Source organism: Mesoplodon mirus (assembly GCF_964341445.2).
Source record: "Mesoplodon mirus genome assembly, chromosome: 3".
Lineage (NCBI taxonomy): Eukaryota > Metazoa > Chordata > Mammalia > Artiodactyla > Ziphiidae > Mesoplodon > Mesoplodon mirus.
In genome coordinates this window covers 95,919,325-95,933,735 of record NC_138978.1, presented here as the reverse complement: position 1 = coordinate 95,933,735, position 14,411 = coordinate 95,919,325, and the positions used below count along the sequence as shown (strand labels likewise).

The 14,411-nt window shown below is 35.9% G+C and overlaps 1 protein-coding gene across 1 annotated transcript in view; it reads right to left on the bottom strand.

The window, feature by feature from the left end:
* Nucleotides 1-418: 418 nt before the first annotated feature.
* The window catches only part of SLC30A7 (solute carrier family 30 member 7), a 79,670-nt gene continuing 65,677 nt past the window's right edge, over nucleotides 419-14,411 (bottom strand). The window contains exon 11 of the mRNA XM_082616183.1: nucleotides 419-7,039. Coding sequence (XP_082472309.1) covers nucleotides 6,992-7,039 — 48 coding nt within the window. The 3' untranslated portion in view covers nucleotides 419-6,991. The remainder of the gene's footprint in view (nucleotides 7,040-14,411) is intronic.

Genomic DNA, 14,411 nt, shown 5'->3' with positions numbered 1-14,411 from the left:
TCTGGGGTTTTGTGGAGAAGTTACTGAAAAAAAAGAATTTCTTCTGATTAGAGGGAAAAAATTTGGAAGGATAATGGAGGCTCATGTCAGATGTTTTTGGTCTTCATTTCCTATAAGCTGAGATCATAGGGAATGATGTGAGAGAACAATTTGGGGTTAATGGTAATGTCTGGAAATACTTTTAAGACTTGTTTATGAGGTAAAATAATGAGTAGGAGGATCCACAACGAGGATCTTCACAATGTCAAGACATTTCCAAGTCTCCTGCCATCTCCTCTTTCCTGATCAACTTTGCTGTTTCTGGGCCCTGAGAATCATTCTTTCCCTTCCATTCCTTAAGTCCTCCAGAATCTGTTCCAATAACTGTTAAATTCACTGTGTTCTTTTCAGTTCATCAAACTAATAGACACAATTCAGGTAAAGATTTTTAAACAGAAATTTTATTGGAAGAATTTTGATAATTGTTTATCATTCTTTTTAAATACATCTGAGGTTAAACAAAACATATACATGAATGTCTTCAAGTAGAAAAAAGTGAAATATACATTATGAATTTGTTGTGTTGTTCTTAGGCAAATCATAATTGCTCACTTTAGCATATTCAAACCAAATTACAACATAGTCTTTGACATTCCAACCTAGGCTTGTACTCAAACGTTTATTTAGAAATGTTTTGATGCCATACTCTTCACCACAGGAATCAAACCCAAATTCAAACTTGGCCATATGTTTAGAAACCATTAAAGACAGGGAGGTAAAGAGTTGTAGGGGTGTTTAGAATAGGATTTAGCAATTTTTCATTCACAGTATTTCTGATATAAAAGACCCATTCTGTGTATTGATCAAAGTCACAAATGTTGGGGCAAAATATCACTTGGGCAGAAATATCACTGAATTTGCTATTAGAGGAAGCAGTGAGATGATTACTTGGCAAGCTCTTGACAAGATATGTGTAGTTCAGAATAGAATCTTCATTGAGCCTAATCGATGCATGATACATGATACATAAAACTCAAATACTAAAATTCAAAATAAAGTTTTTTTTTTCCACTAGTGAAAAAGGGAAGTTTTACATTGGCAGAAGCAATGAAAAGAGATGGAAAATAAGTAAAGAAATAAAGAGAAGCTCTACTGAAATTTAGTATTTAGAGGGGAAAAAGACAGAGAAGATAAAAACTATCTTAGGAATGTTTAAATCACTTAATGAATACATGTAGTGTTGTTTTTATAGAAGTACCTTCAAGATATACCTTTGAAAGAGTTTTGGATGAAAATACATCTGGGATAAATGAAATAGAATGTTATACACAGGTCCTTAAAGAATAGGAATATGGCAATTTTCTATAAAAACAAAGGAGAGTGTGGTTTCTCATTTGGCTATACAAAATATAAAAATTCAAGTGACCCAGGTTCCACAGTCCCAGTTCTACGAAATTCCTGTCCAACAGCATGCAAAATGGAAAACATCTCAATATTTCCACTGTTCCTGTATTAAAATGAAGGAGCAGCTAGCTTACAGGGCTACTTGAAAAAAAAAATGGCCGAAGTGAATATAAACTCACTTATTTGTGCAAAAATGCCAAAGAAAAGCTAAGATGTCTTCTGTAATAAACAGTAAATTACTGGTTTACCTGTCCCCAGTCCTTACTTGTGTATCCACTGCTGTCTACAATATTTACTCACTCGTTATCCAAACATTTACTAAGTGCGTTAAGTGTAAATTCATGCTAAGTGTGGTGACAACAGGATGTATGAGACAAAGACATTCTTTTTTACAGACTTTCCATCAGGATCAAAATTACAAATATTAAATTTTCAAAGCCATGGGAAGAGTTCAAAGTTAAATATTATTAAGTTTAAGCATAGATTACTACTAATTGTGAAATATATTTCTCCCTTCTGAATAGGTGTCTATAAAATATAATGTTGTAAATCAAATCCTATGTATCCCTCTCATGCAGTGCAAAATTATTTGTACTTCTTGGAAGACAACTTCCTACTAATTAGGTTAATGTCTCTTGGCCAGGAGTTCAGTTTCTCTTCACACACTGGTGCTGACACTATTGAATCAGTCCCTTTTAAGCAGCTTACTCTGTCAAGAAAACTTTACTTTTTAAAAAAAAAAAAAGTTCTTAAAAGTGCTTAAAAGAGCTCTGATTGCTCTTTTTAGCCTGCACAGTTTAAGTTAAATGGCAAAGGTAATAAGCATAAGAGAGCATCCAAAGAAGGAATGAGTCTAACCAATGTATATATAACAACTATTCCCCTGTATCAATTTTTTCATGGTGATGGTTCATGATTTTATACGAGTGCGTTTAGATCTGCTACAACTTCTTGGACCTTTAAATCATTGTAGAATGACATACAAAAAAGAGTAGTTGTCCCCAAGAAGTACTGGATCTAGAGTCAGTGCTCTACCACTGGCTATCCCCCAGTTAGGTCATTTACATTCTCTCGAAATAGCTTCCTCATCTGTCAAATGGAGTTATGAAGTAATTCCTTCCTCACAAGAATGTTAGGAGAATCAGAAGATAAAATATATCCGAAAAAGATCTATGGATCAAAATCATGGAAAAATCTTTCTTTATAAAAATAGGATTTTAGGGCCTCCCTGGTGGCGCAGTGGTTGAGAGTCCGCCTGCCGATGCAGGGGATACGGGTTCGTGCCCCGGTCTGGGAGGATCCCATATGCCGCGGAGCGGCTGGGCCCGTGAGCCATGGCCGCTGGGCCTGCGCGTCCGGAGCCTGTGCTCCGCAACGGGGGAGGCCACAGCAGTGAGAGGCCCGCATACCGCAAAAAGAAAAAAAAAAAGAAAAAAAAAAAAAAAAAAAAAAAGGATTTTAAATGTGATAACATGAAAAAGGCCATACAAAGAGCCTGATACATAAACACTTAATAAAAGTAACCCCACCCTTTCTGTATAATTTGTAGTTAGGAAATGGTTAAACATAAACCAAAGGCACCCTCATCAAAGACCTCGATTTGACCTTTAAATAGAACTATACTTCTCTGCAAATACTTTTTTTGATACATAATTTTTCATTGTCTGGATCACTAAGGCTTTTGGGGATTGTGTCTTGAAAGAATTCTCTACGAATAAAACTTTTATTGAATGTTCTTTAAAGAATAAAATAATTTCCTTTTTTGTCAAAGTTCTGGTGAAGTAGAAAATAATTTGTTTCGAAGATAGTGACAAAGAAAAAAAGTTTAACTTTCTCTTTTTTTTTTTAACTTTCTCAAGGTCATTCTTTTAATGAAGAGTTGAAAGTAGAAGTAGCAGTTTAACATCTGGGATTCTGATAAGACTTCAAAATTTTACCCTATTAAAATTTTTGTTTTATTCTATACAACATTTAACGCTCAATTTTGTGTGGCTCTGAGAATAACGTTAAGAATTCAAGAGCTCTCCGGTGACTGAAAACTTAACAAGGATGAAATGATATGACCTATGAATTAGCTTGGTTTCTAAAAAGCACCAATTCACAGAATTTAAACAAAATAAAGAAACTAAACAATCCTTAAATTGGATTTAGTCTTGGGCAATTAACAGAAAAATTTACTCACAAGTTAAAAGTATCCAATGCACACCTGTCACTTTTTTTTTTTTTAAATCAGAAACTGGTTCCAGAAGAGTAAAAAAGAGTAAAAAAAATTAATCATATCTTTCATAAAGAATACTATGGAAATAATATTCTAAATCTCATAATTAGCTATGAAAAATAAGACAATAAAAAAACTCCATTTACAAAGTGCCTTAATGTACCAAAAATGGAGGTCAGACGTCCTTTATTTAAAAATGCTTCTTCAACACATTTACAAAATTACACTGGAGACAAAGCACAGTAAGTCAGAAAACCTGGATTCTGGTCTTGGCTTTGCCACTAATTATCTCTGTGACCTTGAATAAATGACAGCATTTCTGGGCTTCAATTTTCTCATCTGTAAAGTGAGAGGTAGAATGAGACTGCTTCTAAGGACAGTCTCCTTGGATGTAAAATTCTATGTTAAGCAATGAATTATTTTTGTTCTTAAATCCCAGCATTATATAAGAGGATGCTACCATATTAATAATTCTGTAAAACTGATTATACCATGGTAGGTAAAAACATTATAGAACTCTGATCATCTGCATCTGGAGCCAACGATTTGGCTGCTTTACAAAGGTGCACAAAAGTCACAGTATTTTGGTTATTGGTGTTTACCAGTAGTAGGCTTTGAAGAACGCTGGAGCATTCCAGGTACATGGGAAATGCCAGTAACATCTGTTACCACTTCTTTATGCCTCTGCAGAAGATGCCATGGGGATGTGGGAGGAACACTGAGCTACAGATAAACTAGATACTGTCCTTCACAAAGTGCACAAGGAGTAAGCAAAATAAGGGAGCCGTACATAGGTTAAGCCCTTCATCTCTATCAATATAATCTAGATTTAAAAACACAAAACTAGTATAGGTAGATTTCTCTTTGGGGAAGTTTACTTGGCAAGGTAAACATTCCCTGAGCGATACAAATTTTTTCTCCAGAGAATATTTGGTTTTTAAAATATTAGCAAAGTTATACTCAGCTTTTTTTCCCCAAGAATTAGGCCAACAATAGGGACATTCTAAATTTATAAGAATAATCAAGGAGTATTTCTCAGTGAAATTATCTACTTTAGCAATACATCTATGCCAAGAACATTGAGAAGACAAAGTATTTCCTAAGGGGGAGAAGAAAATTCCTTTTTGTCCTGCTGCATAAATGTTAATGCCAACCTGCTAAATGATATGAACTGGAGATCTCTTTTAACAGGTGCAAAACTAAGAGTTTCATCTCAGTCAAATGTCCTATATATATACTCTATTCCTTATCAAAGAAAAAAACCATACTCATGCACTTTTGTACTGAGAGCGTAGTTAAATAAAGTGATGCATATTTTGACAAGAAACTTCACTTGGAATGGAGGCCTCAGTGAAAGGCAGAATTGGATCTTCAATGTGCACTGTAAATTTTACAGGCCAGTGCAAAAATTATCTCTGTATGTGAAATATCAGTACAGTTTCACATAATTAGTTTTTAAAGGCACACATCTAAAATCCCCACCTTCATCTAGATCTTTCATTTTCCACAATATGCCAGAACCTATAGAATATCGCAGGCTTCTATCAGGCTTGGTAGTGGATGCAAACTTCCAAGTGACTACTTATAATGAAAAAGCAGTACCATTATCAGGACATTTCCTTTTATATTTCCCTCCTGAAACATCGTAACAATTGTTTCAGTTAAATGCATTCTACTGCAGTAATTCTTAGCTTTAGAACTGCCTGGCAGTAAGTAAAAATGTTTTGAAAATACTACTTAATCTGCAAAAAGGGGACTATCAACAGTCCATAGCAATCTGCAGCGGTTTAGAAAAGCATGAAGAAAGGAGTCTATAGTTTTCCTAACACAGTATATTTCGTAAGTTGTAGGTCAGAAATAGGGAAACAGATACCTTGAAACTTAGACAAAATCAACAGTGATTTCTGCCACATCAGTGAAAAAGTGCTTATTACTGATCTACATTCTAAACATTCATTTCCATCCTGCAGGGTTTTCCCCCCAACAATTTTATTTTTTCCCTTTCAGTTAAAAGGGAATATATAATACATTGTGATAAAATGAAGTACAATGGGAAAATGTCTATTCAGAACAATTTCTTCATAAAACACAGAGAATATTTAAGTAGAACATTCAAGCACTTATCTCAAATTGCAATTTTATTTTTCAAACACACAAGAGCCTAGAAATCAACTTATTTATTAACTTCCAAGATACCTGTGTTAGGAAGAGTTCTATGTTACCACATTTACTCAGTACCTTCAATACTTCAAAGTCAATAAAATGCTGCTTTAGGATTCCTGAAAGCAACTGTATTTGTGTAACACTTGCACAGGAAAACGTATGACTTGGCATTTGAAGAATGAAAAAGCAAAGTAACATTGTCACAACCATTTCTGCCTTCGCTCTACATGCCTTTTCATTAATAGAATCTATAAAAACAGCAAGGAGAGATATATGAAAGTTTATCACAGACACAGTAGCTTTCATAGAAATTTGGAATTTAGCAGATGTTTTAAGTAAGTCAAAACACCCGTCTGTATAACAGAAGCATTTGCAAAGTTTTGAAAACACAGTACACAAAATAATTTAATGTAATAATTGAATTTGATTTAAAAAGCAAAATAACACCTTTTATTTTTTGATGGGATAAAGTAATAAAAGGTAGATTTTTATATATCTAAAGCTATGCTGCAAGTACACAAAAAGACATCTGTATACATTACTAACAAGAGTCTTATTTTGTACAGAATACATAATACCCATTAAAAAAAAACATATACATGACCTTTGATGTTACATTTCTATGCTGGCAAATACATTTTCTGATACAAAGGCACTTTGAAAACCCAATATGGTTTGGTTCATAAGTTTGCAAGGTACAAACAATTTTACAAACGTGATTATATTGAAGAACGTCAACAATTGTGACATTACATATAAAGCAGATTTCCATTTTTCTTTTTTTTTTTTAAATAACACTGGTTTTCTGGGAATGAAAGCATTGGTTTCCAGCAGCTTCAGTGAAGACATTCCAGATGATTAGAGGCCCACTGTCTGAATTTCTTACTGGCTAGGATGAGGGGTGGGAGTGAGGGCATTTGAAATGAAAAAAAAAGGAAACAAACAAACAGAAAACAATACCCTGGAACAAAACTAGAAACCTCAGAAATCAAAATGGTTTGGAGGGAAGAAGCACAGAAGACCAGAAGTCCAGGAGAGATCCTCTTAATTCTGATCCCTTAGTTGTAAACTCCTGGCAGAGCACAATCGGCTGACTCTGCCTGGTCTACTTGGTGCTGGGGAGTTGTAGTGATGATTCCTCCTTTTAAAAAGTTAGGTACCATAATTAGGATTGTACAGTACCAGAAAAAATTAGGTCCCCCAAAAGGCATAATTTCTTTCATTCATTTACATGGCCGCAAAGTCAATCTGTACATAAAGCTGTCTCACTCCGGCCTGAAAAGTTAAAAAAAAAAAAAAAAAAAATTAGAAAATCAAACAAACCAATAGTAGACTATACATTTCAGAAAAGTAGTAGGAAAAAAAAATTTCTTTTCTTTTTTTTTTTTGAAAAAGGGAAGAATTATTTTTCTTTTCTGTCTTTGGGAAAGAATTCTCCATTTTTCAACATAAAGTGCCAATAATTTTATTTTAGAAACAAGTATGTTAATAAGTTGCAAAAAAGATTCTCCATTTAGCCCTACAAAAGAAAGCTATGCTACTAATTACATGCCCTGCCCAAGTGAATTTTGGAAAAATGAGGTTACCCAGCTACCATTATTCTGCTGGAAAACACCACAGTGCTTGACTAGTTGGCTACCAAAATCATAAATCTATCCAGTCTAAATCTTCCTATGATAAATGATTTTAAACACTGAAATAAGCATAACCATCTACTGGTTATTGAATTACTTTACACTCCAACTCCTCTTTTCAATTTTGGATATAAACTTGCTATTCAAGGACACTGATCTCAAAATTGCCCCCATCTCTCCTGTTTTATCAATTTTTCTATATTTGCTGTCTATAATTCCTTTACTCTCTTCTCTCTTGAACTCATTTCAACCAAACTTTTGCTGCCAACCACTTCCCAAAACTGTCAAGGTCACCTCTAAATTGCTTAGACCAGTGCTCAATTCTCAGTCCTCATCTTAGTAATTAATCTAGCAGCAAGGACACGGACGATCACTTCCTCCTCCTGAAACACTTTTCCTGCTCTTGGCTTCCAGAGAATACTCGCTGGTTGCCCTTTTACCTCACTTATCAATCTTTCTCAGTCTCCTTTGTGGGTTCTTCCTCCTGTCTTTGAATACTAAACACTCAAATACCCAAAGGCTTAGTCCTCAGATCCCTTCCTTTTTGACACTTGTCCCCTAGATGGTCTCACCCAGTATCCAGGCTTTCAGTACCATCTACATGCTCACACCTTTTGTAGACTGGAGCCTACCTACCATCTACCTGACAGTTCTACTTGGATGTCTGACAATCATCGAAACACAGCCAAATTGATCCCTATTTCCTCCCCTCAAAACTGTTGATCCTGTATCTTCTCGGGCTCAATTCCTTCCTCAATGCTGCAACGTAAAAACCTTTCTTTCTCTCATACCCAACCCATTAGCAAACCTGTTTGCCTTACCTTCAAAATAATGCAAATACAGAATCTGATCACTTTACATCACCTCCATTGCTATCCCCTGGCCCAAGTCACTATCATCTCTTGCCTACATTTTGTAACGGCCTCTGATCTTGTTTTCACTCTTTTACCTTTGCCCTCCTTTGGTCTGTTTCCAGCAGAGGAACTATAGTGATGTCACTCCATCACTCAAACCCTACAACAGCTTACCTTCCTCAGTCCTTAGCCCAGAGTCCTACAATGGCCTTCAAAGCTTTCCCATGATCTGGCCCCTATTACCTCTCTGATCTCATCTCTTATTTCTCTCCCTTTGTTGACTCTGCTCCAGCCACACTGGGCCCTCTGCCTGGAACAATGTTCCTCGAGATTGCCACATGACATACTCCCTTTCCTGTCATATCTCTACTCAGATGTCAGTGAAGCTTATTCTGACCACGCTATTAAAAAATGCATTCAATTCATTCATCCAACAAATACAGTTTGTGCATCTATTGGAATCCAGGCACTCTTCTGTCCCCCAGGAATACAACAGCCAACAAAATAGGTAAAAAAATACCCTTGCCCTCATGGAGTTTATAAGCTGCTGGGAACTAGGAAGGAGGGGAGATGATAAACAAGCAAATAAATATGGTATGTCAGATGAGATGATGAGATAGATATTACCTATCTATCTCTATCTGTCTATCAAAAGAACAAAAAACAAAAACGAAGCTTGGTGCAAGAGATGGTAAATGCCTCAGCAACCCCAGTCTCCCTACCCTGCTCTCCCTATCTATAACACTTATCACTTTCTAATATATCATAAAACTTATTTGCTGTGATGCTGTTGATTGTCACTCTCCAATGATAATGTCCGAGAGAAAAGGACTTTGTCTTGTCTTTTGCTGCAGACTCCCAGAACCTCAAGTAGTGCCCAGCACACAGTAAATGATCAATAAATACCTGTTGGATGAACTGAAATTCTACTAATTTCCTTCTTTCAAATAAAAAAAAATTTTTAAAGATTAAAGCATACAATCAGTTGCAATAAGCACTTTCTTGTCAGCAACATAGAATGAAGAGTAAAGTGGAACATCTAAGAGAAAGAAAAGCCGGAGTGGGGGATAAAATAATAACGCTACCTTCTCCCAGGAATTTCTAGGCTCCTGAAAGCATTACTTTCTAGCATGGCTTTTCTTCTAGCATTCCAGTCGGAGGGCTCTGCCCAGCACTAATGAATGTCTAAGGAGTCAGGAGCTGCTCTAGCTGAATAAAAAAGCTGGAAAAGACCCCAGTAGCTTTCCAGCACAGAAAACATGCTAGCGTTTTTGCCTCATTAAAAAAAAAAAAAAAAGAAAAAAAAGAAAGAGAAGAAAAATCCTTGCTGTGGTAAAGTTCTCTGAAAATACATTGAATTGCACGCACTCAGAGTTTTGTGGCAGAAAAAAGATAGAACTTAACATCTGTATGATTTTAAGCTAAAAATTGAAACAGAATCTCAGTTTTCCTAATTTTAAAAGTGTTGATAAATACCAATCCTACTTATTTCACAAAACTGTTATATATTCATCCAGTATTTGACAAACATTTAATAAATCCTTGCTACATATCAGGCACTATTGTAAGGATCATATGTGAATATACAAGAAAGGATTCTTACGTGCTATAAAAAACAAATTATTATGATTGATTATATTTGATTTACTCAACCCAGAGGGGCCACGTAATAACTGTACTTAGGAGCCCTTCTGCAAAATTCTTGTGTATCTAACCTTAGGAGAAAACAACTATTGCCCAAATAAACTGGCTTAATTTCTTTTCTCTTTAACAAAATTGTTAATGAAAGAAAAATGGACAAGTTGGGCTCCCATTATTATCTCTGCCACTTTCCTAACCTCCCCCCCCGCCATATACAGTGAAGATGGTAATAAGAAATGAGGTAGCCCAAGGCAATAAAAAAGAAAGAAGAAAAACAGAGGCTAGGTAAATTGATCTTTGCATAATCACAAGTTAATTACTCAAGCTGATATCTTTCCCCAGAGGGCCTACTGCTTTACACAAAAGCCCAGTCTAACAGAAAAAGTCATTTTGTTTCATCCATCTGGCTGGATGGGAACACCTTTAAGTCTTCCAGCTTCCCATGTTCCTTTCTCAATTTCCTTCAATGTAGAGAGAAAAAGTGGAATTTCCAAAGACTCCTTTAGGAAGTCACCTACTTCCTGAATGCAAACTAGGTTTTCTAGACAGTTTATCCACACGACAAAGACATGACAAATACTCCAGCAGATCAAAACAGTGCTCAGCTCCATTAAATATTCTACCTACCACTGGGATGACACTAAGGCCGGCTGAGGGTTGTCCTCAAAAAAAGTGAAAACCATAGAATACTTGTTATGTCTTATATCCTGAGAATCATGTATAAACCATAATTCAGTTAACACTTTTTTAAGTTGGAAGGACAGCTAGTTATTTTTAACATCCATGCTTCTAAGAAAATAAGTGTTAACTTGAAATCATAGACTTACAATACTCTCCATAAGTACTCATTGTTGTGGAAAGGAAGACAAATCAGCAGTAAAAATTTAGAAAAATAAACAAGAATACGGCTAAAGAAAATTACTGGGTTGTTTGGATTTCTCTACCAATTCTCAAAAACTGCAGAAACTTTCTACTTTAATTTTTGACTCAATGTAGAATATTAGTCTTTATCCCTTAAAAATGAATTCTTGAAAAACTGCCTTACTCTTCCATGTGAAAACTGAATCATCTCAGAATTCGTGAAATAGTGACTTAATATGATAAAATTACAAGTCATGAACAATAACTTGGGTCTGGGTTCCTTTTTCTGTATACTGGGGAGAATACCCCACCTGTGTTGCAGGTAGATTAATACGTTAGGTGCCTATCGCAGTGCCTGGCATGTGGCGGGCTCTCAATAAGGCTAGCTGCTGCTGCTGTTATTATTTCCACCATCATCAACCAATGGACACTTAACCCCTGTGGATTAATTAAAACCAATCAATCATTATAAAAGATTAAAACCTGCTACACACAGGAAGGGTGGAAAGCTAGCTAGCCACCTGGAAAGGCACAGAGAGCTTCTCCTATTCCCTACTGCCAGAGACAGGAAGGGATCACACACGCAGGACAGTGGTGCAGATGGGAGGTCCTGAATCTGGGGGAACTCCCATCTGGGTTAGTGAGGACGCTTTTTGGTTCCTTCCTGGCGATCAGTGTTAACTTCTATTTTGAGGCTAGAAAATAGAGCACAGAAAGCTGAAGCAGGAAGCTAGGGGTTTAGGACTTAATAGGTATAACAGAAACAGGCAGAAGAGAAGATGGAAGATATCAAGGTACAGTTTCTATCAAGGAGTAAATAATATACATTAGCCTTTACTGTCTTTTCTGCTTTGTGGAATTGAGGAGGGTAATGAACCCAAGCATATTCTAGATTTTTCTTCAAACTTTATTTCTAACCAAAGTGTATTAAAAAAATTAACAGACGATATCAGCCAGTTTAAAACAAGAAACATAAATGATAAATTGCCTTCCTCATCCAGTATCCCACATCCACTTCCTGTTCATATACTAAACATAAATAATAAGTTTTCTATTTCATCTGTTCCCAAATGATAAATCTTTTTTTTTTTTTTTTTTTGCTGTACGCGGGCCTCTCACTGCTGTGGCCTCTCCCGTCGCGGAGCACAGGCTCCGGACACACAGGCTCCGCGGCCATGGCTCGCGGGCCCAGCCGCTCCGCGGCATGTGGGATCTTCCGGGATCGGGGCACGAACCCGTGTCCCCTGCATCGGCAGGCGGACTCCCAACCACTGCGCCACCAGGGAAGCCCGATAAATCATTTTTAAAAAGTTAGTGCATGTGGTGGAAAGGAGAGGAACTTTTTCTATGTCAACAAAAAACCCTGGATTATCACTTAACTAATAATCCCAAAGGAATCAAAGTACTGAAGAGACTTCTACCAATTCACTAGTATTGCTCTATACTCGTGATAGCAAGCCAACTGCCTTAGCCATTCATGATTAAGTGATAACTATGGAACATGAGAATAAAAAGACATGCTTAATGTACAGTTCCAAAACAGTCACAAAGCTTATAGTTTTAAAAACAGAACAAAATGTTATAATTCTCAAACTTATGTTAACCTTTTCAAAGCTAACCCCATATAAATTTTAACAAGAACAACTTTTTAACCAAAAAAAAAAAAAATTTAATTCCAATTTAAGATCAGCTATAAGAAAAACACATTAAAATGTCATAGAACCACAAAGTATTGAGAAAATCCTTCTTTTGGAACTAAGGCCACCAGTATTTCAAGTCTTTCTACAAGAAATGTACTTAAAGGATTAGTGTAATTTTTTTCTTAAAAATGGAGCAATTTGAGTTTTATTACTTTTGATAAGTAAAATCTATGATTAAGATATAATTTAAAGATTTTTAAAAACGTAAAAAAATTTAAATTTCATGAATTGCAAATGTTACTGCAAAGCCTTGGATATACTCATGGCATAATGAATATGCATGACTAGGGCATAAGCAGAAAAGGAAAATAAATTAATAAAAAACTTCAGTTTTGCATACGTCAGAACCAAAACAACTATCACAAAACAACTTTACAATCATTAAATGTATGGAATGAAAATCATGAGAAGGATGACTTCCTTCTGCCTGCTGGGAAAAATGTGTTGAACCATTTTCACTGCAAGCCTAAGAGAGTCCCTAGTCTCTGCAAGGAATGAAATCAAGTGGGCTTGACCTTAGCTGATAAAAAGGCTTAAAATATGTTTTAGAGCTTAAAATTTTCAAAACCCAAATACAGTTTCCAAAACCAAAGCAGCTGAGTAAACTTTCAACTTCAGCCATTTTAAAAGCCAAGATTTCTAAGGTTACCAGAAGAACCTCCCTCCACCTACTTCAATTACAAATTCAGCAGTTATAAGCACAGACACAGCTGCTCGCGCATTTCTAAACCTATAAATTGCATTCCTTCTCAGACGGAAAATTAAGTGACTTAAGTGCCAAAGTCTTAGGACAGTATGAGGTATCCTAGAGGTGGACAGAAGCTCAGACTGTGAGGGTGGAAGGACATGGTATAACTAAGAGAAAATCGAGACTGAAGGAGAGAATAATGATCTAGAAATAGCAGTGAAAAGCAAGGTTGTTGCTAGTCATGTTCTCCTTTTTGACTCTGAAAAAGGGAGGAGGTGTGAGAAGGGTTCAGACAGATTGTGTAGGTTTTGCATGCTGCATTATGAAACTCATGGTGGTACAGACTTCTTATAATGTCTGTTAAGAAAAGACAGTTCTTAAATGTCTAGAGTAAATAAGTGGTACCAGCATATTGTTTTGTAGTAGAGGAAGTCTGGCTGTGGCCTACATTACAAGATTATTTCATTAATTATTCCAAAGGAACATAACCGTACATCTCTATTAGAGAAGAGAGATCGTTTAATTTATGCTAAGGTCCTGAATTTAAACTGTCAGTCTGTCCCTCTCTCTTTCTCTATCTATATGATGCTTAGAAGGGTCTTTAAGACTTCAGAGAGAAAGTAACAATTGAATTGGACCTTTACATTAGAGTAGGATTTTTGTCTCACACAGATAAGTAAATAGTCTGGTGGGGCTGGTGTATGACGTATATGGCAATGAATAATAGTAGGAGAGAGGCTTGAAAAGTTAATTGTGTCATGCTAGAAGGTTTGGGCTTTATCCTGGTGGCAATGAGGAGCCACCAAACTTTTATTTTTTAACTTTTTATTTTGAAAAGGCTTAAAGTCAAAAGAATAGCACAATAAATGCATATCTACCCATCACCTGTATAAACCAATTGCAAACATTTTGCCACATTTGCCTTATTTCTCTATATATGTATTTATTTATAATCCTTTTTACTTTTGCTGAAACATTTGAAAATTAGTTAGACATCCTGATACTTTGCCACTAAAGCCTTCAGCAGCATGTATCTCCTAAGAATATGAGCATTCTTCAATAACCACAATACCATTATCGTACCCAAGAAGTTTAACACCTACACAATTATATGAGCTATTGTGTAGTCCATATTCTAATTACCCAATAGTTTCCTTTGTGGCTGTTTCTCCCCAGTTCAAGATCCAATCAAGGACCACACATTGCATTTAACTGTGAAGTCTCCTCTAATCTAGAAGAATCCCCCATCGTTCCTTTTTTTCCTTTCAT